This window comes from Paroedura picta, chromosome 3 (genome assembly GCF_049243985.1).
Source record: "Paroedura picta isolate Pp20150507F chromosome 3, Ppicta_v3.0, whole genome shotgun sequence".
In the NCBI taxonomy this organism is placed as follows: domain Eukaryota; kingdom Metazoa; phylum Chordata; class Lepidosauria; order Squamata; family Gekkonidae; genus Paroedura; species Paroedura picta.
In genome coordinates, this window is record NC_135371.1 from 165,162,247 (window position 1) to 165,186,353 (window position 24,107).

General features: G+C 48.4%; 1 protein-coding gene across 6 annotated transcripts in view; it reads right to left on the reverse strand.

The window, feature by feature from the left end:
- Nucleotides 1-24,107, reverse strand: part of TNS2 (tensin 2) — a 115,683-nt gene that overhangs the window by 21,218 nt on the left and 70,358 nt on the right. For all 6 annotated transcript variants that reach the window (XM_077329238.1, XM_077329241.1, XM_077329240.1 and 3 more), the window contains 13 exons: nt 16,868-16,906; nt 10,788-10,826; nt 7,892-7,941; nt 7,603-7,774; nt 6,365-6,415; nt 6,005-6,127; nt 5,183-5,247; nt 4,742-4,825; nt 3,587-3,699; nt 2,941-3,001; nt 2,738-2,816; nt 1,953-2,082; nt 1,244-1,309 (listed from right to left, as the gene is read on the reverse strand). In XM_077329238.1, the coding sequence (XP_077185353.1) occupies nt 1,244-1,309; nt 1,953-2,082; nt 2,738-2,816; nt 2,941-3,001; nt 3,587-3,699; nt 4,742-4,825; nt 5,183-5,247; nt 6,005-6,127; nt 6,365-6,415; nt 7,603-7,774; nt 7,892-7,941; nt 10,788-10,826; nt 16,868-16,906 (1,072 nt within the window). The remainder of the gene's footprint in view (nt 1-1,243; nt 1,310-1,952; nt 2,083-2,737; nt 2,817-2,940; nt 3,002-3,586; nt 3,700-4,741; nt 4,826-5,182; nt 5,248-6,004; nt 6,128-6,364; nt 6,416-7,602; nt 7,775-7,891; nt 7,942-10,787; nt 10,827-16,867; nt 16,907-24,107) is intronic.

Here is a 24,107-nt window from a genome sequence, read left to right on the forward strand (position 1 = left end):
GGATTCCCAACTAGGTTTCCGGGGAACCCTGCGGGTACACAAGAGCTCCAAGGGGGTTCCGCGGCCTTTCCCAGAAGTTTGGATAGCTGCTGACATCACTGGGGCAGAGTCTGCACTTACTTTGTTTATTCCATTGTCAGTCCTGTTGAATTCAGATCGCTTTGAGCTCGGGTCTTCCTCTCCCCCCCCCTCCCCATTCAAACAGGAAAGTCTTCTGCACATGGTTAGGGTAGTTCAGAAGGGGGGGGGGGGAGCCAAGCCTCTTTCTTTCTTTTCTTGAAGGGGGGGGGGGGAGAAGAGCCAGGCAGGGAGCCTCTTTCTTTTCTTGGAGGGGTGGGGGAGAAGATCGAAAAAGGCAGAGAAGGGAGAAAAAATCCAGGACCGACAGAAGTTGAGAGAAATTAGGGGCTTCTCCTTTAAGGCAAGCTTGTCACATGACCAGGTGTGGCCTATCAGAGGTTCTCTACCACGTAGCTTGGTTTCCCAATCCGGATTTTAAAATATATTGAGCATTAAAAGCACTCCAAGATATTGCACAATAAAGGTAGGGTCACTCCGGATCAATCCTTCTTGCTGCAGAAGGAAAATTTAAATCGCCCTAAATCCAAATGGAAATCGCATTCTGTGTAGAGGCAGGGACTGAATCGATCTGGGGTTGGAATAAAATCTCCGTGCAGTTTACACCTAGGTGTTCTTGGAGCCCACTTCCCTTGTTGCTCTATAGGCCTAGCTTCTTTCTCCACAATGGATATGGCAAATGATCGATCAATTGTCTGCCTGGTTCCCGCATTTGACTTCTGAACTGACTTCCCTCTAAACTCAACAAAACTCTGATCCAAATCATGGAGTTATTGTGAAAGTAAAACGAGGGAAGGAGGAAACACTTGCGATGAAAGGTTCTGGCCCACCCACTTGTGATTTTTGCAGTCTCGGATGGGCAGAATTATGAAGATCCTGTTAGGCTGGAAGTCACAGCTGAGGGGGCTGTATTTAGCGGGGGACCCTGCTCTCAGTCAGTCAGGCTTTGATTTTGGCACTGCCTGTAGACTGTCGGAAGGGAAGAAGGCAGCACAATACATGGCACATTCAGTTCCGTTTCCCCTTCTGAAATCAACAACAGAATGCAGGAAATCTGTACCAGACTGGAAGGTGCATCGGTCATGCTCCAGGTCAACAGAGATCAAGGAGACAGCTGTGGGGCACACGAGATGGCACCCACCCCACCCCTGCACCCCTCACCCACCTTTCAGTTTCTCCGGACTGGAAGAGAAAACAAACTCGACACTCGCTTCGAAAGGGAAACGCTCATCTGGGGAGGGAAAACAGAGAGGTGAAGAGCGTGGAGATTCCCTGCCTCGTGAATCAGCTTCACCCAAACGTTACAACAAAAGAAAATCAGAGTCCAGTGGCACCTTTAAGACCGACAAAGATTTATTCAAGGCGTGAGCTTTCGAGTGCAAGCACTCGAAAGCTCACGCCTTGAATAAATCTTTGTCGGTCTTAAAGGTGCCACTGGACTCTGATTTTCTTTTGTTGTGCTGCTTCAGACCAACGCGGCTACCCACTTCAAATATTACACTTTGCTTTAAAAGAAATGATCAACTCTGATGGTTCAGTCCTGTTTTTCTTCCAAGCCAGGCAGCGGCGGCTCAGATTGTGAGGGGAAGGGCACTCTGTTCCTGTTCAGTGGCACTTTCCTTTATAGCATAAATAAAATAAACCTTTGCTGGTCTTAAAGGTGCCCCTGGACTCTATATTTGTTTGGCTGCTTCGGACCAACATGGTGACCCGCCTGAATCTAATTTTGCTGCTTCGTTTAAGTTCCGTAGCTCAAATCCCACCCATCTCTGGAAACAGGCTCCCCTGGCATGTCTGGTTCAAAGGCTTTGTATTGCCGGCCAGCGAGCAGGGGAATTTTAGAGCACGTGAAGAAGCCCAGCTGCCCCTTGTACCTCTCCAAGCTTCGTCCAGTTCATCTTTGCTGAACCACAGTTGGGTGCTGTGGATAGTGCAGGTGTGCAACTGGACTTGGAAGACGACATCCCTCTCGGCGCCCTGGAGCTGCTTGTGGTAGCATTTCACCTGGGGGTGGGGAACAGGGGCAAGTGTTGCTACAGGCACACAAAGGCAGAGGAAGGAGAGAAGGAGGAGGGCTGTTTTTTAGTGCTCCGCTTTCGACTACTCGAAGGAGTCTCACAGCGGCTGACGATCGCCCTGTGAGGTAGGTGGGGCTGAGAGAGCTCTGAGAGAACTGCTTTGTGAGAACAGCTCTAACAGGACGTTGGCGATCCCAAGGTCACCCAGCTGGCTGCATGTGGAGGAGCGGGGAATCCAACTCGGCTCTCTAGTTTCGAGTCCGCCACTCTCTAAACCAGGGGTAGTCAAACTGCGGCCCTCCAGATGTCCATGGACTACAATTCCCAGGAGCCCCTGCCAGCGAATGTCCATGGACATCTGGAGGGCCGCAGTTTGACTACCCCTGCTCTAAACACTACACCATGCTGGAAATTACAGCGGTAAAAAATCATGCAAACACAATTATGGATATCTGTCCTCCCAAAAATGAGAAGAGGACAAGCAATAAGAAGAGGACAAGCTCTGCGGCACTGCATTGTGGGAAGTGTGCATTACTGGGAAGAGAGGGAGTCAGAGGGTGTGTCCCGGAAGCTGGAAGTTTGTGGCGGAAGAAGGCTGGCAAGTATAAAGAGCCAATTTCTACCTCTGGTCCTGAACTCACCAGGACATCCCCCTTCAGGAGCAAGGCAGGCTCCAAGGTGATGCAAAGCTTCTGAGACCCACCGGTGCCGTGCAGGCTGCTGTTAAGACACAAAAGACACCCCAGGGTAGCGGGGGTTAAAGGCCTGCATGGACTGCTCTCCATCCCAGAAACCTCCACTCTTTGGTGGCTCTAGCTCCGTGAGACAGCCAACCAGTACTCACTAGATCCCTGAGGTGTAGACCAGCTGCATGGACTGATAGATCTTTAGGAAAGGCTGATAGCCTAGAAGAGGAAAAAGAGATTCAGAAGGGGCTCGGGAAAGGTGAGGACAGCCCTGCCCCTGAGATTGCTCTTCATTTATCTGTTGTGTCCAATAGGACTTCCCACCGGCTAATTTGGAATGGGCCGGGCTAAATTTGATTTGAAGAAGGTGCCCCGAGGAATCTCAAAGTGGCTTCCAATCACCTTCCCTTCCTCTCCCCACAACAGACACCCTGTGAGGTGGGTGAGCCTGAGAGAGTCCTGATATTACTGAAGAAGGAAAGTTGGTCCTTATATGCCGCTTTTCTCTACCTAAAGGAGGCTCAAAGCGGTTTACATTCACCCTCCCTTTCCTGTCTCCACAACAGACACCCTGTAAGGTAGGCGAGGTTGAGAGAGCCTTGACGGGACTGCTCTGTGAGAACAGCACTATCAGGACTGTGACTAGCCCCAGGTCGCCCAGCTGGCTGCACGTAGAGAAGCTGGGAATCAAACCCAGCTCACCAGATTAGAAGCCACCGCTCTTAACCACTGCACCAAGCTGGCTTTGTGCAGGCAGAAGCCCTGCATACATCTTTTGATGGGTGGGATTTCGTTCTCCCTTACCTCCCCCAGCCTCGAAGGCGGGAATAGCCGGGAGCAGGACGTGATGCAGGAAGAGCGTGTTGCTGTTCATCTTGATGGTGCCCGAGAGCAGCCCGCTGAAATAATGGATGTACCTGCCCGTGGGGAAGGGAGAGAGGAGTCACGGCCCATCAGGGAAGAGCTGGGGTGTCTGCTTTGCACACGGAAGGTCCCGTGTTCAGTCCTGAGCATCACCGTTGAAAAGACCGAACAAAAGGCAGCGTGAAAGATCTCAGCCAGACACCCCGAGATCCTTTGCCGTTCTGAATAAATGACCATTGGCTAAATAAACCGGCCCAGAGGCCGGGTCGTTCCCAGCCCTAGGGAAGCACACCTAGCCTCAACCAGGGCTGGGCCTTTTCGGACTTGGCCCCTACCTGGCGGAATGAGCTGCGGTCCCTGCGGGAGCTGTCAGCCTTCCGCAGGGCCTGTAAAACGGAGCTCTTCCGCCAGGTTGACTGTTGAGGCTGGGGTCGGTGAGGTAGATCGACACCCCTCCTCTGGGTATAAATAGTATATCACTTTGACCTCCTTCTCCACCCCTCTAGTAGTGGGGGTTAGGAGCGGGTTTTTCCACCATGTTGGGCTTTTTATGTCTTTTAACGGGGTTTTTAATGGGGATTTTATAAGATTCTGTAACCTGACACGAGTCGGTTTCGGAACTCATGGGGAATTATTATTATTATTATTATTATTATTATTATTATTATTATTATTATTATTATTATTATTATTATTATTATTATTATTATTATTAATTCCCCATCAGTTCCGAAATAACAACAACAACAACAACAACAACAACAACAACAACAACAACAAACATTCTGCATCTGGGAAAAGGTTGTACTTCTGCCCTGGCCCTCATTCCTAGGTATTTATGGTGTAATGATGGAGGAAATCTCCATTAAGGCACAGCCGACTTATGGCAACCCCGTGAGGCAGGGATTCCCCACCAAGGTGCCGGAGAAACCTGGAGTTTCGCAGGAGTTCCCCAGGGGCTGCATGGCCTGTCTCAGAACTTTGGATGGCCCCTGACAGCCCACTTCCCTGGAGCCCCCTTCCCGGAGCCCTTCCCCTGTTGCTCTACAGGCCTAGCCGCTTTCTCCGCAATGGAAACGGGAAATGAAGTCTCACCTCTTCTGGGAGGGCTGCAGGGAAGATGCCACCTTGTCCTCACAGAACTTGCGCATGGTCAAGGTGCTGAGAGCCTGGTCTGCACTGAGGAGAGAAGGAAGGAAAAGTGTGAGCATACAAGTATTAATGTCGCCAACCTCCAGGTAGGATAGAAGAAAAATGTCTCAAGCTGGCGACGGCAAAGTGATTTAATGTCCGAAACAATATCACACTGTTCAAAACAATTCCAAAACGGATTCCCAGGTATATGTCCGTTTTCGATAATTTCATCAGTGAATTCTCAATATTGTAGTAACTCAATTTTCTCTAATAATGTTTTTATGAATGTTGGAAATAACTTCGTCTCTTATAATGTCTTGGTTATACAGTTCAATCCCAAACTGGACGCATAATATCCAAATTGTTGGCAACCTTACCCCCACCCCAAATCCTTCTCCGTACCTTGCAGAGATTTTGCTGTAGTACATATAGGCTGCGACAATCACACCTGTTTTCCCTTTGTTGCCCTGGCACAAAGAGAGGGAGGCAAGTTACACTCCAAATTAGCAGGACTGCCATCCTACAGGTGCAATCGGTTTTCACAAAAAGCTAAAAATCAGACTGACATTCTGGAAGCAGCTTTAATGAAGACATAGATCTGAAGGTCCCAGTGAAGAAAAGGATCCTGTTCTGGATTCTAACCTATTCATTCCCCCCACCCCAGATTTATCTTCTAGGCTAGGCTAGGGTCTGGAGAACTGCAGTTCTCCAGACATCAATGGACTACAATTCCCATGAGCCCTTGCTGGCAGGGGAAGGCCGCAGTCTCGCTGCCCTATTGTTGGCCATCCAGTTGGCCACTGTGTGAGGCAGGATGCTGGTCTAGATGGACCACTGGTCTAATTCAGCAGTTCTTCTGATGTTCTCATGAAGGTCACAGCCTGTTGTTAGCCCTCCAGAGGAACTGGTTGGCCACTTTGTGAGACAGGATGCTGGTCTAGATGGACCACTGGTCTCGAAGCCTTTGGAGAGCTGCTGTGAATCAAACCAGTGATATCGGGGGTCTGACTCAATGATTGATGGCTTCATATCAGAGACAGTGGTTTGGTTTGGATTTCAGTTCAACTTTGATAAAAGTCTGCTGGAGAAATTGAGAGCAAGTGGGGAAAAGCCAAAACAAGGATGGGAATTGGATGGGAAGGGCCAGATCAACCTGTAAAAAGTAAGCTACATGTCTGTGTAGCCACAATTCACACCGGGACTGTGCACATTTCCTTCCCCCACCTTGCAGTGAAGCACAACCACATGCTGTGGGTCAGAATTCAGCCAGGTCTCTATGGCTTTGCAGATCGAGCAGATTTTGTCCAGAGGAGGGGCATGCAGGTCTGGCCAGCCAAAATCCTGAACCTACGTCAAAGAGGGGGAGAGAAGCATCGACGTTAAAAACCTCGACCTATCCATGACAAGTTAAACCCTCCATTCCTTCAAGCATCTTTGGGCCACATAAGAAGCTACTAAGGGCAAGAGCAGCCACAGAAAGCCAAACTCTCTGCCTCTTCAGCTCACGCATGCCTGAGAGAACCCCTGGAATTCTTAACTCTCCAGGGAAGTGGAAATGTCTCACCCCAACACCTCTGCCCTTACCTTGGGGTTCAGTCGGATGATGTCATGTCGTTTCTCGGACAGATTCAAGAGCTGTCGACACAAAGAGACACCTCATTGGCCACGGTGGCTCATGAAGACCCGCCCAGTTGACATTGCTGACCAACCTACAGTTCAGTTTTTACTCAGGGAACCTACATGGTCTGAAAAAGGTACTATGAGGCCAGGTTCATCCCCTGGCTCTGCTGGCTCTAGCGTCATCCTGGCTCCCACCCAGACAGCCCAAATTTCTTTTTTGTTCCCTTTTAGATCAACAGTTAGCAGCTGGGCCCTCAGTCAGGTTCTCTTTGGGCTCTGCACTTTCCTTTGGGCCGTGTGTCGCCTTGCCAATCAGAAACAGGAAGTCCGTATCCCTTGGATTTCCTCTTCCTTCAAAACTGTTCTATGCCAGTAGAGCTTTGGCCTACAAAATGGGTCAGCTTTCTGTGCGTTGGACTCTCAGGCAAGACTCCCAAGCAGGGGAGATGCTAGAACTACGTTTTAGATTGAACACTGCTGTCCCGAACCAGGAAGTACAGGGAACCTGAGATTCCTATTTGTGCCTAGGCAGGGTTGCCATTCTCCAGATGGTAGCTGGAGATTCACCCCCCAAAACCCACCCCCAAAAATCCAGCTATTTCCCCCACCTGTTATTATGATTAATAATAATAAAATTTATGGACTATCCCTCTCTGCCCAGTTTACAACATATTAAAATCTAGTTTAAACACAATAAAACAGCCCAAGCCATAACACCCCATGCTCCGTTAGCGTGCTTCTCAGCTGTTTTTTCAGCGGTGGGATATTCTGGAGAGGGAAGGAAGGAGGCCCGTATGATTTTATTTACTTGTTCTGGCCTCAGCCATAGGCCTGGCGGAAGAGTGGTGTTTTACAGGCCCAGCAGAACTTAAGGAGTTCCACCAAGGCCCAGATCTTGACCGGTAACTGATTCCACCAGGCGGGAGCCAAGGCCAAAAAGGCCTTGTCTCTGGTTGTGGCCAGCCATACTAATTTAAGGCCAGACATGTTGATGTTAGAAGACCGTAACGTTCTTCTGGGGGCATACTAGCCTGGGAGTCATATTTAAAAGCTTTTTCAGCTCTCGGCTGTAGGGATGCTGATCCCGTCCCTACCCACGGAGACGGTGAAGAACTCCAGATGTAAAATATTCCTCCCCTCAATAACCCCCAGTAGCTTCCTGCCCAACCTCCGATGCCCCCCCCCCCCCCGGGCTCTTTTACCATGTACTTGTCCTCATGCTTCGATTTCAGCATCTGGGCCACCTCGCGGAGGTTGCCGCGGTAACGCTGCTCCTCCAGGGCAGGGGGGAAGAAGACGGAGATGATGCGCTCGGTGATGTACGTGAGGTCGAAATCATACTTGCGCTCCATTACGTGGTCCAGGCTGAAACTCCTACGGGAAGTCAGGGATTGAAGGACCAAGAAGGAAAAGGAGAGGGGGATTTTTTTTAGGGGGGGGGGGGAGTTTTGCAGTAGTGTTGGAAAATTCATCACAAAACCAGACTCTTACCTAGGTAGTGTGTTACGTTGCTTGGCAGCGTTGAGGGACTTAGTGGAGCCCTGAAAGTTAGATACAGGGAGGGAACGAGGTAAGTGTCTAGCAAAAAGGCATCAGAAAAGCTCGACAGAAAGTGGACAAAAAGAAGAAAAATAAATCTTCTGCCCCAGAGGGTCAGACCAGAACCAATGGGATGAAATTAATTCAAAAGAATTTTCAACTAAACATCCGGAAGAAGTTCCTGACAGTTTCTCAGTGGCTTCCTCGGGAGGTGGTGGATTCTCCTTCTTTGGAAGTTTTGAAGCAGAGGCCATCTGATAGGAATGCTGATTCTGTGAATTTAGGCAGATCTTGTGTGAGTGGGGATTGTGTCAGTGCTTGGCTCTTGTGGCCCTTTCTTGCATGCCCAGGGAAATGCCAATCACCACTTTTGGGATCAGAAGGCAAATTTCTTCCAAGCCAGACTGGCCAGGGATTCTGGTTTTAGGGGCGTCTTCATCTGGGCATGGAATTGGAGACACTGTGTTGGGCAGGCAGTTATGAATTTCCTGCATTCTGCAGGGGGTTGGACCAGATGACCCTGGATGTCCTTTCCAACTCTATGAAATTAAGTTTCAGGCACAGAATTCCAAGCGCATGCCACTGATAGGATCCACGTGGGGGGCACAAGGCCCTTGAGACATGTGAACTGGCCCGCAGTCTCTTCTTTTCTATCTTACAGCGTTTCTTCCTGGTTTTTTCATTGGCTTTAGAGGGATCAGGGGAAACAGAACTCTTGTTCAGAACACAACTGTGGCCTCTTGTTTTGTAAAGGCTACCCCAGGCTATCATGGTAATTCCTGGCCTTATCCAGAACCGGTACATAGGAACTTTTCCCCTCCCTGGCACCTTTTCCTCAAATGAAGCCTGTTCCACCTTTTCCTCAAATGAGAGCCAAAACCTGTCCTGTTGGGGAACCTTGGTGTGTACCAATTAGGCTAATGAGAATAAACAAAGCATTCAAAAAAAACAAACCACGATTTAGTTGGCTAGAACGTGAAAGAAGTAAGCAAATCAACTCCCCAGCTCTGAATAAGAGGGAATTACCAAAACTTTTATGCAAGAGTGCCTGGGGGAAACCAGCAATCCCTGCAAAAACAGGAAGCAATTAAACGGAAAATTACAGAACTAAAAGAAATTAGCAGGGAAAAGGAGAATCTTTGCAGAAGAAGGATTTGCTTCGATAGTGACAACAGCTAGATCTGTACAACTTTCCATGTTCCTTCCGCTGCCACGGAGAAGCCACGAGCAATGGAAAATTCGGAGTAGCCTTCCATGAACTTGTCTCACCCCAGCTTCCAGGGCTGTAAAACCCCATCACTACCCCAGGTCTTTTTAGCCACCTCTTTAAAAAACAACAGTAATTAATATTCCTATAGCACAGGAGTGGCCAAATTGTGGGTCTCCGGATGTCCATGGAGTACAATTCACATGAGCCCCTGCAAACTCTGGCAGGGGCGCATGGTAATTGTAGTCCATGGACATTCAGAGTGCCACAGTTTGGCCATTCCTGTTTTAGCATAAAGCTACAGAGGATTCAAGGGCCTCTTGTGGCGCAGAGTGGTAAGGCAGCCGCCTGAAAGCTTTGCCCATGAGGCTGGGAGTTCAATCCCAGTAGCCGGCTCAAGGTTGACTCAGCCTTCCATCCTTCCGAGGTCGGTAAAATGAGTACCCAGCTTGCTGGGGGGTAAACGGTAATGACTGGGGAAGGCACTGGCAAACCACCCCGTATTGAGTCTGCCATGAAAACGCTAGAGGGCGTCACCCCAAGGGTCAGACATGACTCGGTGCTTGCACAGGGGATACCTTTACCTTTACCTTTACAGAGGATTGTCAATTTTAAGTAGGGGCAGTGTGCCAATTACCAAATGTGATTGATATATCAGGATATGTTTCCCTCGAAGAAGAGACTGCTACACTGTTGACTCCACGCTAGAGAGAAGGATGGCACATGATAGCAGGACATCAGCTAATGACTCTCTGCATTCCACAGTTAAAAAGGGACATTATAGAGGTTGGAGAGAGTTCAAAGGGGAAGGCAATTGTAAGCTGCTTTGAGACTCCTTAGGTCAGTGAAAAGCAGGATATAAAAAACAACTCTTCTTTCCCTTCTATCAAAATACTAGGAATCAAGGGATTTCAATTAATTGATAGGCAGTAGTAGGTTCAGGACGGTCCAAAGGAAAGCCTAATTTACACAGAGAGTGATTAACGTGTGGTATTTACTGCCAGAGGATGTAGTGATGGCCACAGGAATAAAGTAACCATAAGTTTTGAAGTCAATCTGTAATCTACATGAATGTCATGTAAAACACGCTCTATTTTTTTTGTAAATAAAATTTCTTTCTCTTGTTACCATTGGTGTCAGATCATCTTTGTAATTTTTTTGAACAGCATTTTCCCTTAGCCAAGAAACATTGGGAGGATTGGGAGTACTGCATAAAACTTCTGTGCTTGCAAGGCAAATGATAATATTTTTTACGTTTAACCCAATAAAACGTCCTGTCTCTGGCAATCGCATAACCTGCCTCGACAAGCTGGTGAGGATACACAAAGAAGATCATCTTTAATGACCATCTTAAACTTTGGTCCCTGAACAACATCACTCAAAGATGCCCAGTGTTTCAAGAATTCCTTCCACCATTCAGGAAAATGTCTTCTTCTTTTCTAGCAGACTCCCAAATCACACTCTGTTTGCCAATTTCTTCCTACTCTCAAACATTATTTCTTTCCATTTCCCAGGACCTGAAGTCTCAAGGGCTCGGAGCAGGTACCAAAAAGCATTAATCAGGTCTTGCAGAGCAGTTCCCGAGCAATGGGATTTCGATTAGGCGACGCTCGAAGGGTTTGGATAAAACGCAAATCTTACCAAGTGCTCGATGCGCCGGACAGGGGCCGTATTCCGTCTCTGACATGTGGAGAAAACAGAGAGAAGCAAAAGGGGAGTTTGTAAAAACAAAACATACAAACCCCCTTAAAAACAGGAATGGTGGTTGTGCTAGGTAGCCCATTGTGCTAGGTAGTTTCTTTCCCTGAGAAACCGGCCATGGACACAGGGGCAGGTTCCACGGGGGCTGGCATCTGAATTATGAAAACTGCACCATGATGCTTTAAGTTAGCGTGAGAGCGTGTGACTGGCCCAAGCCCATCCAGCAAATATCCATGGCAGAGTGGCAACTTGAACCTGAACCTGAATCCTAATCCAGCACTGGACACATAGGCCAACAGATTCACAACAAGCACGTTCCTAAAAGCCCAGATCGAAAATGTCTGCTGGGCGCTTCCCACAACTGCCCAATTTAGAAGAAAGTTAAATTCTACCCTATTCCATCCCCTTTTTGTAGCTCCTTTGCTGGACAGGGTAGAATCTCCCAAGCAGTGAGGGCCTGTTGGACAGCCTTTCTCAAGCTTTTTGACTGTTAAGAAACCACTGAGACATTCTTCAGGTTTTGAGAAACCCTGGAAGTGATGATGCCAGCAGACCACAACTCCCTGACACCCCCCCAGAAGTCACATGCCACCAGAAGTGACATCACCCGGACACACCCACTGGATGTGACATCATGCTCTGTCAACTCCTGCTGCCCCCTAGTGCAGAGTTCCTACCTCTCTGGATTTTAGTTGTTACCACGTGAGACGAACCTTGTCCAGCAAGGATTTGGATGACCAGGGCCCCTCTCCTTTCCACCCCATTCTAGGCCCATCATTGGCCATTTTGGGAGGGGGGATGGATCAACATAACCATAGATGGTCATATCTTTCCGCGTTCCGTAGGGCCTGCAAGACGGAGCCCTTCCGCCAGGTCTTTGGTTGAGGCGAGGGCAATGAGGAAGATCACTGGAAGATCATGTTCCCAGTCCTCGGGCTGGTTTTAGCACCTGGGCATTGCCAGCTAGGCCTCCTCTCCTCCCCAATAGTGGGTATTAGTCTGGGGTGCAGGGATTGTGTTATTTCACCTGTTTGCTGTGTATTTTTTATATTGTATCGGTATGTCCTTTTAATGGGGGGTTTAATGGGATTTTAATGAGGACTTTGTGACCCGCCAGGAGCCACTGTATGGGAGTGGTGGGATATAAATAAAATCAAATAAAAATCACCCAATAATTTAATTTTTTGAAAATTAATTAACTCCCACCTAATTGGTGAAACCCTTCCAGGGATGTCAAGAAATTTCAGGGTTGAGAAAGCTTGCTCTAGGAACCCCAGGGTTTTATCCGGTCCTTAACCAAGGACTGACAAACGCAATTCCTTTTCCTGTTTCATTCTCATGCCACTCCTTGCTTAGGCGGAGAGAGCGTGAGGGGCCCAAGGTCAACCAGTGACCTTCATGGCAAAGCCGGGGTTTGAACCCAAATCTCCTCGAACCTAGCCTGCCTATCCACTAGACCTGGGGTAGTCAACCTGTGGTCCTCCAGATGTTCATGGACTACAATTCCCATGAGCCCCTGCCAGCAGGGGCTCATGGGAATGGTAGTCCATGAACATCTGGAGGACCACAGGTTGACTACCCCTGCACTAGACCACACTGGCCCCTCGATAGGACTGGGGGCAGATGGTGCCTCTCTGACTGACCACCGGCTTCTTCTTGAAGACCCTTCCCTGGTCAGTGAGAGGAGGAAGGCCGAGAGCAGGTGCAGAATGCATTTTTAGTCCCGTTTAAATGGGGGAGGCCCAGTGTCCTATAGCAGTCCGATTAGGATTCGGGCAACCTATTTTCAAATCTCCACTCTGCCGAAAACTAGCTAGGTCTACCCTGTATGGCTGCTGTAAGAATGGGCATTGATGTACTTTCCTTGGAGTAAGGGTGAGATTTTAAAAATGTACTAAACAAATAAATAGCCCTGAACCTATCAATGCAAGAATATTGCTGATTTTCCAAATGCAACCATGTATTGCACCTTCAAAATTGATAAATGTTCTACTATTGGCAGGGGTGGCCAAATTCTGGCTCTCCAGATGTCCGTAGACTACAATTACCATGAGCACATGCTGGCAGGGGCTCTTGGTAACTGTAGTTTATGGACAACTGGAGAGCCACAGTTTGGCCACCCCTCTTAACTATAGGATAAACAGGCCTACAAAGAAGGGGAAAAAGTAGTTGATAGGACGTACCACTGTAAAAGTTAACATGATTGTTTCCCATTTATTCTCTGTGTAATGGAGCTCGCCATACCTTCCAACAAGTTAGAACTATAAACATGCCATGGCAGTGTTTCAGGCTATATTGGCTCGATCCATGGTGGGGAGGAGGGCAGGGTAATTTCCCTACCTACCTGCCCATCCGGGGCACCGGCAGGCATCTATGAACTGGTGTATGATTTCGTCTGGCACATACACAGCCTCTACGGGCACAATAACACCCTCAATTACTTGTAGAGTTTCATCGGAGCACATGGAAATAATGCGTGCCAAATCAGATTATAGAGCAACACACGGACGCCGAGGAGCATCAACGGTTGAGCTGATGTGTCAATATGAAGGGAAGCAAGGTGTAATGTTCCCCATTCCTCCCCGTGCATCAAGAGTCAATGCCGTGTAGTTATTAGAGTTTTCTATTAGAACCTGGAGATAAAAACCCACAGCGCACCAAAATCTCTCCATCCCGATGGTTGGTTGGTTATGCTGTTATTCGTTTGCAAAGCTAGCAAGGAGGTATTGGCAGCTGCCTCCTGTAGCAGCCATTATGGGTTTGGCGCCACCTCTCGTGGCAGCCATTTGGCTCCACCCCTTGTAGTAGCCATTTTGGATTTGGCTCCACCTCCTGTAGCAGACATGGTGGTGCGCAACAGCAATTCCAATAGTGTCCACAGGCTCAGAAAGGTTGAAGATTCCTGGTTTAAGAGGAAACTATATTTTACAAACTGTGTGGGGGTTCTGGAGATTTGAGGGTTATGATGGAGGCAGCAGAATTTGGGGAGAGGAGGGAGCTCAGCCTTTCTCAACTTTTTTACCATTGAGAAACCCTTGAAACATTCCTCGAGCTTCGAGAAACCCCTAAATTGCTACAATCATGCAGAATATATTACAAATTAATTACCATATTTGCCGGCGTATAAGACGACTGGGCGTATAAGACGACCCCCCAACATTTCCATTCAAAATATAGAGTTTGTTACAATACATTACAGTATTATGGGCCACTATGGGCAGCTTTATCTATCCCAACTGAAGTGCACCCGGCGTATAAGACGACCCCCCCACTTGGAGGCATGTTTTTCAGGGGGGAAAAGTAGCCTTATACGCCAGCAAATACTGTAATTCCCATCTATCTGGGAAACTCTTCCAGGGCTGTCAAGAAACTCTAGGATTTATTGAACCCCTGGTTGAGAAAACCGGATCTAGGCCTTCACTCCTAAACTGCTGCTAGGGATGCCAGAGGGCGATGCCCCCTCCCTCAATGAGCTCCACTTTCGTAGCAAATTTAGGGCAAAAGGTCTTGTGGAAGCAGCAATCCGTGGGTCTCCACTGACGTCCTCTTTTTCCTCTCTGAAGCACCACACCAGAGCAAAAACTGCACACCGCTTTCATAATGCCAGCTATCTCAGCTCTTTCCAGTCACAGCATGACAGAACGGGATTTTGCTTACGATTCATGAGATGCCTGGACCTCTCCAAGAATCAACATGCAGCTGTCATTTTAGAGTCTGGGGGGAAACATATCAGGTGACATCCGCTTATCCAGGCGGGAGAAAGATTTCGACAAACAAATCCTGCCCTAGTTTGAGAAAATCTATTTAAACGTTAGTCACTTTTGTTCTGATGCCATGTTGCCGGATTATCGCATTTATAATCCTCCGCCCCAAGGTTCTGTTTTGTTTTAGAACTCCCGTAGGGAGGGGACAGGAGTAGTTTAGGGATTTGCAGGACCTGTAACACCAGAGCCAGTTTAAGGATCCACGGGGCGAGGCTATGGCCCTGATAAATTGAGGAAAGGCACTGTGTGGGGCCCGTGGAAGTGTGGGGCCCGTAGCATGTACCACATGGATAAACCAGCCATGAGAGAGGAGGGAGAAGGCCAAACTTCACCTTCTCCTGTGCCCACTTGCCTTTCTCTTACCTCAGGATCTGGGCCGACCTAGATGCCAAAGCAGGAGATCCATTTCTTTAAACCCAAGTCTTCACTAGCCATGTACAAAATGAATGCACATGTTCAAGTGTCCTGAACATGTTCAAGAACCCGCACTTTCCCTCGCGCAAGCATTAAAAATGGCTGGATCCAGCCTACAGGGAAGCACCCAGCTGTGGATTCATTGCGATACTTAATTGATTTTTCTCACCTCAACATATACCAAGATTAGGGCTTGTTTGGCTCATTTACCAAATGAAAGCACATCTCTGCCCCTAAGGCTAAAACCGGCACTTTGAATGGTCCGTAGAAACGAAGCAGAAGCCAGTGCAGCTGGATCGGCATCGACATAGCACAATTCCTGTGGTATATAAGAACTTGGGACTTTCCATGTGCCAAGCCTCCTTAGCCACAGCTTCGTGCTTTATTTATTTAAGAACACAATTACACAAGAGAAGCCATGTTGGATCAGGCCAATGGCCCTTCCAGTCCGACACTCTGTGTCTTTAAGAACCTAAGAGAAGCCATATTGGATCAGGCCAAGGGCCCATCCAGTCCAATGCTCTGTGTCACACAGTGGACCAAACCCAGGGGCCATCAGGAGGTCCACCAGAGGCTTTAAGAACATAAGAGAAGCCATGCTGGATCAAGCCAAGGGCCTATCCAGTCCAACACTCTGTGTCACACAGTGGCCCAAACCCAGGGGCCATCAGGAGGTCCACCAGTGGCTATAAGAACATATGAGAAGCCATGTTGGATCAAACCAATAGCCCGTCCAATCCAATGCTCTGTGTCACCCAGTGGCCCAAACCCAGGTGCCATCAGGAGGTCCACCAGCGGCTTTAAGAACATAAGAGAAGCCATGTTGGATCAGGCCAATGGCCCATCCAATCCAGTGCTTTGTATCACACAGTGGCCCAAACCCAGGCACCAACAGGAGGTCCACCAGTGGGGCCAAAACTCCCGAAACCTTCCCACTGTTGCCCACCAAAAATACATAAATTATCTATAGTCTGCCTTTCTAACAGGGATTCAAGGCGGATCCCACAGGGAGCCAGTGCAGTCACAAACAACGAGACATTCAATATCTAATGCATTAAGATTTGGGAAGTCTGGAACCACCAAAAAGCACTGAAGCATAACAAGTGTTCACACATTACGCAGTGCAGAAATTACATAATAGGCTCTTACTTGCAATTAGCTAAACCTAGCAGAATAGGCCACAGCCATTAATTACATATCTAAAAAAGTCTGTAAAACCATTTTTGTGCAGTGCGACACGATTACTTCTGCAGAGCAGTCCTTTGGAATAGTTTGGTTTTGCATTGTTTATGAAAGGCCAGGAGTGCAAGGGCTTTCCTGACCTCTTCGAACAGATCGTACCACAAGGTGGGAGCCACCAGGATAGGTCTGTTGATTTCCCCTCCACTCTTGGATGAGTCTCCAAGAACAGAGGTGCTTCTGGAATCTTGAGGACGGGCAGGGGGGCGCTACAAAATGGCTGCCGTACGGCCAACGACAAAATGGCTGCCATGAAGCCAGTCAAGCAATCGCTGTATGCTCCCTCCTGGGCTCTTCTCCATCGAGAGGAATATGAAAAAGTCCTATCCTTTGAATAGAAGCTATGTATGTAGAAATGAGAAGCTGTTCGTGGCATGGAAATAAACAAAACCAACTGGCAAATAGAGCCTTCCACGCATGAAGCCTATATCAAGGGGAAAGGGCATTTTTTTTCCAGGCCAACAGATAACTTTATGTACCAGACATCGGTCTAACATGCAGCATTCTTCTCCTGGTGATATTAATAGAAAGAGGGGGAAAAGACAGACTGAAGCAGGGTTGGACCAAGGCCACAGCTGAGGTGCAACCATTGAGGGAACTTACCAGTTCAGGTGGGGGAGCTGGCTGGCAGGAGGACGATACCTGGAAGAGAGAAGACACGGAGAGTGAGGAATCCGGTCACAGCTGAAGGCCTTGCAGTTCACCAGTCTCCCCAGAAACTCCCCACGAAGCTCTGCGCAATGACGTTCCTCATAACTCCTCCTCTTCTCCTCAGGAATTGTGGGGGGCAACAAAATGGGTGGGGAGCTCTTGCTCAGCTCCTTGAACTGCCTGGGTTAGCGGCGAAATCTGTGCCTCTTTTTCTCTCCCCCTCCACCCCCAATAGGGTATTTTCTTTGGCCTGGGCTGGTTCCTTCCAATGACGGCACACACATAAACGGCAATTCATTACGGCCAACGCAAGGAAGGGGCACTATATATAGAGAAACGTAAACAGGCTGGTCCACACCCCACCCAAAAGGGCAGCACAGTAAGGCCATTGAGCTCTCTTCTCTCCCATCTCACCTGGCCCGGCTGCTTTTGCATCCCGGACTGACCCAGGAGAGGAGGGGAAGGTTCCCGGCACCGTCTGCTTTGCCTTCCATGGCTCCAACTTTGCTAGTTATAGAGAATCTAATCTCTTAGAAGCCACATGCCCAAACAGGGGCTTTTTAAAAACGAAAGGATTTCTTTTTTAAAGATATATATATAAGGTAAAACCAGCTCTTATTGAAGTTTACATAGAACAGAGAAAAGAGAAAATAAGGAAAAATGCATAAAACTTAGGATATAATGCGAAACGAAAGGATTTCAAGTCAGAAATGATTAACTCGGATTCAGTTCAGTTCGACGGCAATTCATTTTGGTAGCTTTTGCGGGCGGTGTGTAAGCCGCCAACTTGGGCTCACGTTTAGCTCCCCGCTTGTGAGAGGGGAGCCAGTTTTTTAGTGAGCACGCCAGCCACTGGCAAACCACTCGAGTCGGTTTGTCGAGTTAATTCCAGGATGGTGAAATTGGCAGCCTCTTGCACCGGCTGATTCACACGCACACCCCAGTGACAAAATTTTCCCCCTTTCCACAGAAGGACCGTTGTCATTGCTCAAGACTTGTTTGCTAATCGTATAAATACTGATCAAATTAATCGCTCATCAAGAGATGACTAGTAAATGCTATACTCTACAAAGAAACTAACGCATTGGCATTTTAAATCTTTGTTCTTGTTGAGGGTGTTTTGTGCATGGGCTGAAAGCATCTTTAGATGGTAATAATCTAATTCAAGTTCTGACCAGGATGCAGTCTGCACGGGGCTTTTTATGCACTCCGAGTAAATCCCTGCCGTCTAAACTGAATTCAATTTCCATTTCGATTTTGGGTGCTTTAAATTTCCCCTCTGCAACAAGCATGATTGATCTGGAGTGACCCTACCTTTCCCCCACAATATCCAGAAGTGTATATAACCGCTGATATTTGAAAAATCGGCATCAGTAAATGTGCAGTGACTGCGCTCCAGAAGCCCTAACTTCTCTCAGCAGAGTTTTGCCTCTTGGATTTATTCCCCCTCCTCCGCTGTCTCCAATCCTCTCCCCCCACCCCATTCAAGAAAAAAGAGACTCCTGCTGTGCTTGGCTCTCCTCCCCACTCTGAGTTTTCACAATTGAGTGCAGAACATTTTCTGTTTCAATGGGGGGGGGGGGGGATAGAGGAAGACCCGAGTTCAAATCGATCTGAATTCAGCAGGATCCACAACAGAAAAAACAAATTAAGTGCAGAATCAGCCCAGCTTACGGCAACCAAGTTTTCAAGAGAAGAAATGAGCAGAAGGGGTTTAGCCTGTCTCTGCACGCAACCAGGGACTATCCGGGTGGTCTCTCATCCAATTATTTACCAAGGCCAACCCTGCTTAGCTTCCAAGATCTGAGGAGCACAAACTAAGTTTGGCTATTGAGATTGCTTGTTAAATAACACTAGTAAGAATAATATAAACATTGCGCACCTGTGCATAGCTATGGGATCATCAAGCATTTCCCTCCAGTAAACTTGGGAATTTTTCTATGAGAGGTAGGGATGCCAGCCTCCCTGGGGATCCCTGAGAATTACAGCTCATGCCCAGACTACAGAGATCAGTTCCCCTGGAGAAAGTGGAAGCTTGGGAGTGGGGACTCACCTCACTGAGGATATGGGAATTTTCAAGTTGAAACAGCCGGGGAAGTAAAATATTGCAGCTATAAAATTTAGATCCAGTTTGGTGTAATGGTTAGGAGTGCCAACTTCTAATCTGGCACGCCAGTTTTGATTCCCCGCTCCTCCTCCACATGCAGCCTGCTAGGTTAGCGGTCCCCAATCTTTCTCAGGTCAGGGACCGCCTCCGGAGTGAGGAAAGAGCCGACGGCCCGGGTGCTGCGAAAACGCGCACGCGCAGTTGTCACGCATGCATGTTTTCACCACCAGGTGGCGCTAATGCGCATGCGTGACAACTGCGCGTGCACGTTTTCGCCATCAGGGGGAGCTAATGCGCATGTGCGGCAACAGCGCGCATGCGCATTTGCGTCACTGCCATGCCGGCGGCTGTGTCTGCCTCTTCCCTTCCTTCTTGCTGCTGGTGGCCCGGTACCATGGCCTTTGCGGCCTGCCACCAGGCCGCGAACCGGGGGTTGATGACCCCTGTGCTAGGTGACCGTGGGCTCACCACAGCACTGATAAAGCTGTTCTGACCAAGCAGTAATATCAGGGCTCTCTCAGCCTCACCCACCTCACAGGGTGTCTGTTGTGGGGAGAGGAAAGGGAAAGCAAATGTAAGCCACTTTGAGACTCCTTCAGGTAGAGAAAAGCAGCATATAAGAAGAAGAGAAGAAGAAGAGTTGGTTCTTATATGCCGCTTTTCCCTACCCGAAGGAGGCTCAAAGCGGCTTACAGTTGCCTTCCCATTCCTCTCCCCACAACAGACACCCTGTGGGGTAGGTGAGGCTGAGAGAGCCCTGATATCACTGCCCGGTCATAAGAGTTTTATCAGTACCATGGCGAGCCCAAGGTCACCCAGCTGGTTGCATGTGGGGGAGCGCAGAATCGAACCCGGCATGCCAGATTAGAAGTCCGCACTCCTAACCCCTACACCAAATTGGCTCTCATAAGAACCAACTCTTCTTCATCTTCAGTAATATCAGGTCTCTCTCAGCCTCACCTCCCTCACAGGGTGTCTGTTGTGGGGAGAGGAAAGGGAAGGTAAATGTAAGCCACTTTGAGACTCCTTCTAGTGGAGAAAAACGGCATATAAAACACAACTCTTCTTGAGAAAGACAAAAGTTTGTTTCTGGAAATTTTCACATGGGTCTAACTCTGTGAGAAATGGTCAGATGAAAAACAGCAAAAGTCAAAACTGTAATTTTTTAAAAAGAATGTTGTTTAGGAGTGGGAGGGGGAAGACTCTAACCACAAAACACTACATGTAAACAACGCAACAAACCTGAAAAGGAGTGAAGAACTTCTGGTGGATATCTGTGCTTATAACCTCTCTTAGGGTTGCCAGGTAGTGGCTGGAGATCTCCTGGGATTACAACTGATCTCCTGGCAACAGAGATCAGCTCAGCTGGAGAAAAAGGGCCCCTTTGGAAGATAGACTCTATGCCAGGGGTAGTCAAACTGCGGCCCTCCAGATGTCCATGGACTACATTTCCCAAGAGCCCCCTGCCAGCATTCGCCAGCTGGAGAAAAGCTGTAATTCCAGGATATTCCCCAGGTCCACCTGGAGGCTGGCATCTTTAGCTCTTTGATCTTTGGGGAATTTTACACAATTACACAATTCTATCTAGGATTAGATGAAAAGCAGAAGAACAACTCCTGGGAATTGTAGTCCATGGACATCTGGAGGGCCGCAGTTTGACTACCCCTGCTCTATGCCGTTGTACCCCACTGAAGTCTCTGTCTTCCACAAACCACACCTTCCTCATGCTCCACCCACAAAATCTCCAAGTATTCCCCAACCTGGAGGTGGCAAACCTAGCCTCTCCCCACCTACCAGTTTCTGACTCTCTCCAAGCCTCCCCCCACCCCACCCCGAATTCAAAGGACGTATTTGTGAGAGCGTCAAAAACAGGACAAATAAAACATGAAGTATAAGGATCAGGGGTGCTGCAAATTTCCAGCAAACGCTTTCAACACACAGACCGTGCTTTCCGTTTTAGTGGCAACGCTTTATTTCTTCGACCACACAGCCATTTCTGCCCTGGTACAGGATGCAAAATCAGATATTCCCCCCCACAGGTCACGGATGGCCGCGTCTGGTAATTAAATGACACCCAGAGTGGTGGTGTGGGCCAGGGTGACTCCCAGAAATTATGAAAACGTGCATGTGCAAAAGAACATTGTTCGCACAGCCTACGGCGTCTACAAAATGCAGCGGTTGTAAGTAAATCGCTAGCTTGTTCACTCCCTCATTATTTAAACGACCGGCTTCCGAAGAGTGTGCTTTTGATGACAGGCCGGGGACGAATATATATATATATATGGAAGGCAACGGGTGTCAGGAATCAGAGGTGTCGAGCGTTAATTTGTAGCACGCCCCTCCAAAATGCACACGCCTTTCTAGCAGGAAAGGGAAGGGTCTGCTTTCCACCGTTGTGCTTCTGCAGGGAAAGCCACGATTTCTGCAGGCATGCTTTTTAAACAAACAAAAAAAAACCCCTGCCACTGTATGTCTTGGGTGTCAGAGCTGAAGGCACAAGAAACAGACTTTGCCTGAAAATCCTTCCCTAAGCAGCTCTGTTCCAGCAACAGGCCCCTTCCCGCTCCTATCTTGGCCACTCGCCATCCCTAAATGATTGCAGGATTAAGAAGAGTTTATTTGTGTTGCTGGAGCCAGGAAATGAGAGGTTCGCTCTGGTCCTTATCATTCCCCGAAGACAGGGAAGAGCCTCCTAGATGCAACATGGCGGGGCTAGCCGTGGCATGGCCTGGAAGGATCCTGCATCGGACCACCTTTGGACCCAGAGTCAGCAGAATTTAAACTGTGGCTCTCCAGATGCCCGTGGACTACAATTGCCATGAGCCCCTGCCAGCATGTGTCTAAGTGACTTCCTCTCTGAATACGTGCCCCAGAGAGCATTGCGATCTAGTAATATTTATTTTTTTAAATAATATTTACATACTGCCCTCCCCGAAGGCTCAAGGCGGTTTAAATCAAACAGGAACGATACAAATAACTCCGTTTACAATAACACAATAATAACGATAACATTAGGAACAATGGAACATTGGGGAGAACAATAAATCAACGCTTACTGATGGCCCAGGGGGTGGGTGAGTCTGCAGTGATGGTTGTAGGAGGGAGGCTAAGGGGAGGCCGATTGGAAGCCGTGGTGCTGGTCGACCTCAATCAAACGCCTGGTGGAAGAGCTCCCTTTTGCAGGCCCTGCGGAACTGTTCGAGTTCCGCCATGGCCCTGATCTCCTCTGGGAGCTTGTTCCACCAGGTGGGGGCCAGGATGGAGAAAGCTCTGGCCCTGATTGAGGTCATACCAACCAGCTAACAGTCCCTGGTCCTAAAGAAATACTCTGGCCTCAACTAGAGCCAGGGCCTTCTCAGTCCTAGCTCCTGCCTCGTAGTATGAGCTTTCCGGGGAGTACCGCAGGGCCTGTAAGACGGAGCTCTTCCGCCAGGCCTGTGGTTGAGGCCAGCCAGATAACTACGCCAAAATGCCGGCCTCCTTCCCTCCCAATCCCTATCCCCTTTTCCTCTTCCTTTCCTCTGACGCCTCCTCTCAGATAACATGGTAGGTGGTTAATTTACCAACCACCTCAGCAATAGCTGCTGGCGCTGACAGCGGTTTTTATTATGTTTTAGAAGTTTTTATTGGTTTGGTTTTACTGCAAACAGGAAATTACTGTTTCATTATAATGTGACCTAAATGGTTGCTCACTGCCCTGAGAACACAAAGCCCAGAGGGGCGGCATATAAACTGGGCAGAAAACAACGTAAATAAATAAATGGTGATTGTAGTCCATGGACATCTGGAGAGCCACAGTTTGGACACCCCTGTCCTAGAAGGCGCTAAATGATTTTAGGGAACGGGCTGTATGAGGCGGACTTTTTGCCCAGCAGGGATTCTGATTGGCCACCACAGCCCAAGGATCTTCTCTGAGTGGCTGAAGGCAACCCAACGCGTAAGCACGGAAACGAACAGTGCGTTGATCTAAAATAGGATAGATTCAAGTGGCTCGCCGTGTTGGTCTGAAGTAGCTCAACAAAACTAGAGTCCAATAGCACCTTTAAGACCAACAAAGATTTATTTAAGACATGAGCTTGCACTCGGAAGCTCACACCTTGAATAAATCTTTGTTGGTCTTAAAGGGGCTATTGGACTCTAGTTTTGTTGTTGATCTAAAAAGGCATTCTGTTCCACAGAATCATAGAATAATAGAGTTGGAAGGGACCTCCTAGGTCATCTAGTCCAACCCTCTGCACTGTGCAGGACACTCACAACCCTATCGCTCATCCACTGTCACCAGCCACCCCCTTGAACCTTCATAGAATCAGCCTCTCCATCAGATGGCTCTCCAGCCTCTGTTTAAAAATTTCCAAAGATGGAGATCCCACCTCCTCCCGAGGAAGCCTGTTCCACAGAGAAACCGCTCTGTCAGGAACTTTTTCCAGATGTTGAGATGGAATTTCTTTTGAATTAATCATCCCATTGGATCTGGTCTGTCCCTCTGGAGTAAGAGAGAACAACTCTGCTCCATCCTCTATATGGCATCCTTTTTATCAGATCCCCTCTCAGTCATCTCCTCTCCAGGCCAAACAGACCAAGCTCCCCCAATCTTTCATCATATGTCTCCAAACCCCTCACCATCTTTGTTGCCCTCCTCTGGACACGCTCCAGTTTGGTGGTGCCCAAAACTGAACACAGTAGAGCTTCCGCAGAGCTTCTGCTTGCAATGTTGAAAAATAACTACCGGAGTTCTATATAACCTCACTGAGAGACATTTGGTGGCTGACTCCACCCCCTGCAGCAGCCATAGGGAAGCTGTGACCACTGCCCTGGGTCAGCATTCTAAAGGTACCCACCCAAAAGGTTGGGAAATCCTAGATTTCAGGTCTGGGAAAACCAGGTTTGCATTCCCACTCCAGTTACGGGGCTGACCTTGAGCTGCCTTCCTCACAGCATGGTTGGGGAGGTAAAACATGGAAAGGAGAAGGATATATACCACTTTGAGCTCATTGTAGGAAGGGTGGGATAAAAATGTGCCAGAGAATTAGGGTTCCCAACTGTGGATAATAAATGAGCTAATAGATAATAAATGAGCTGTGTTCA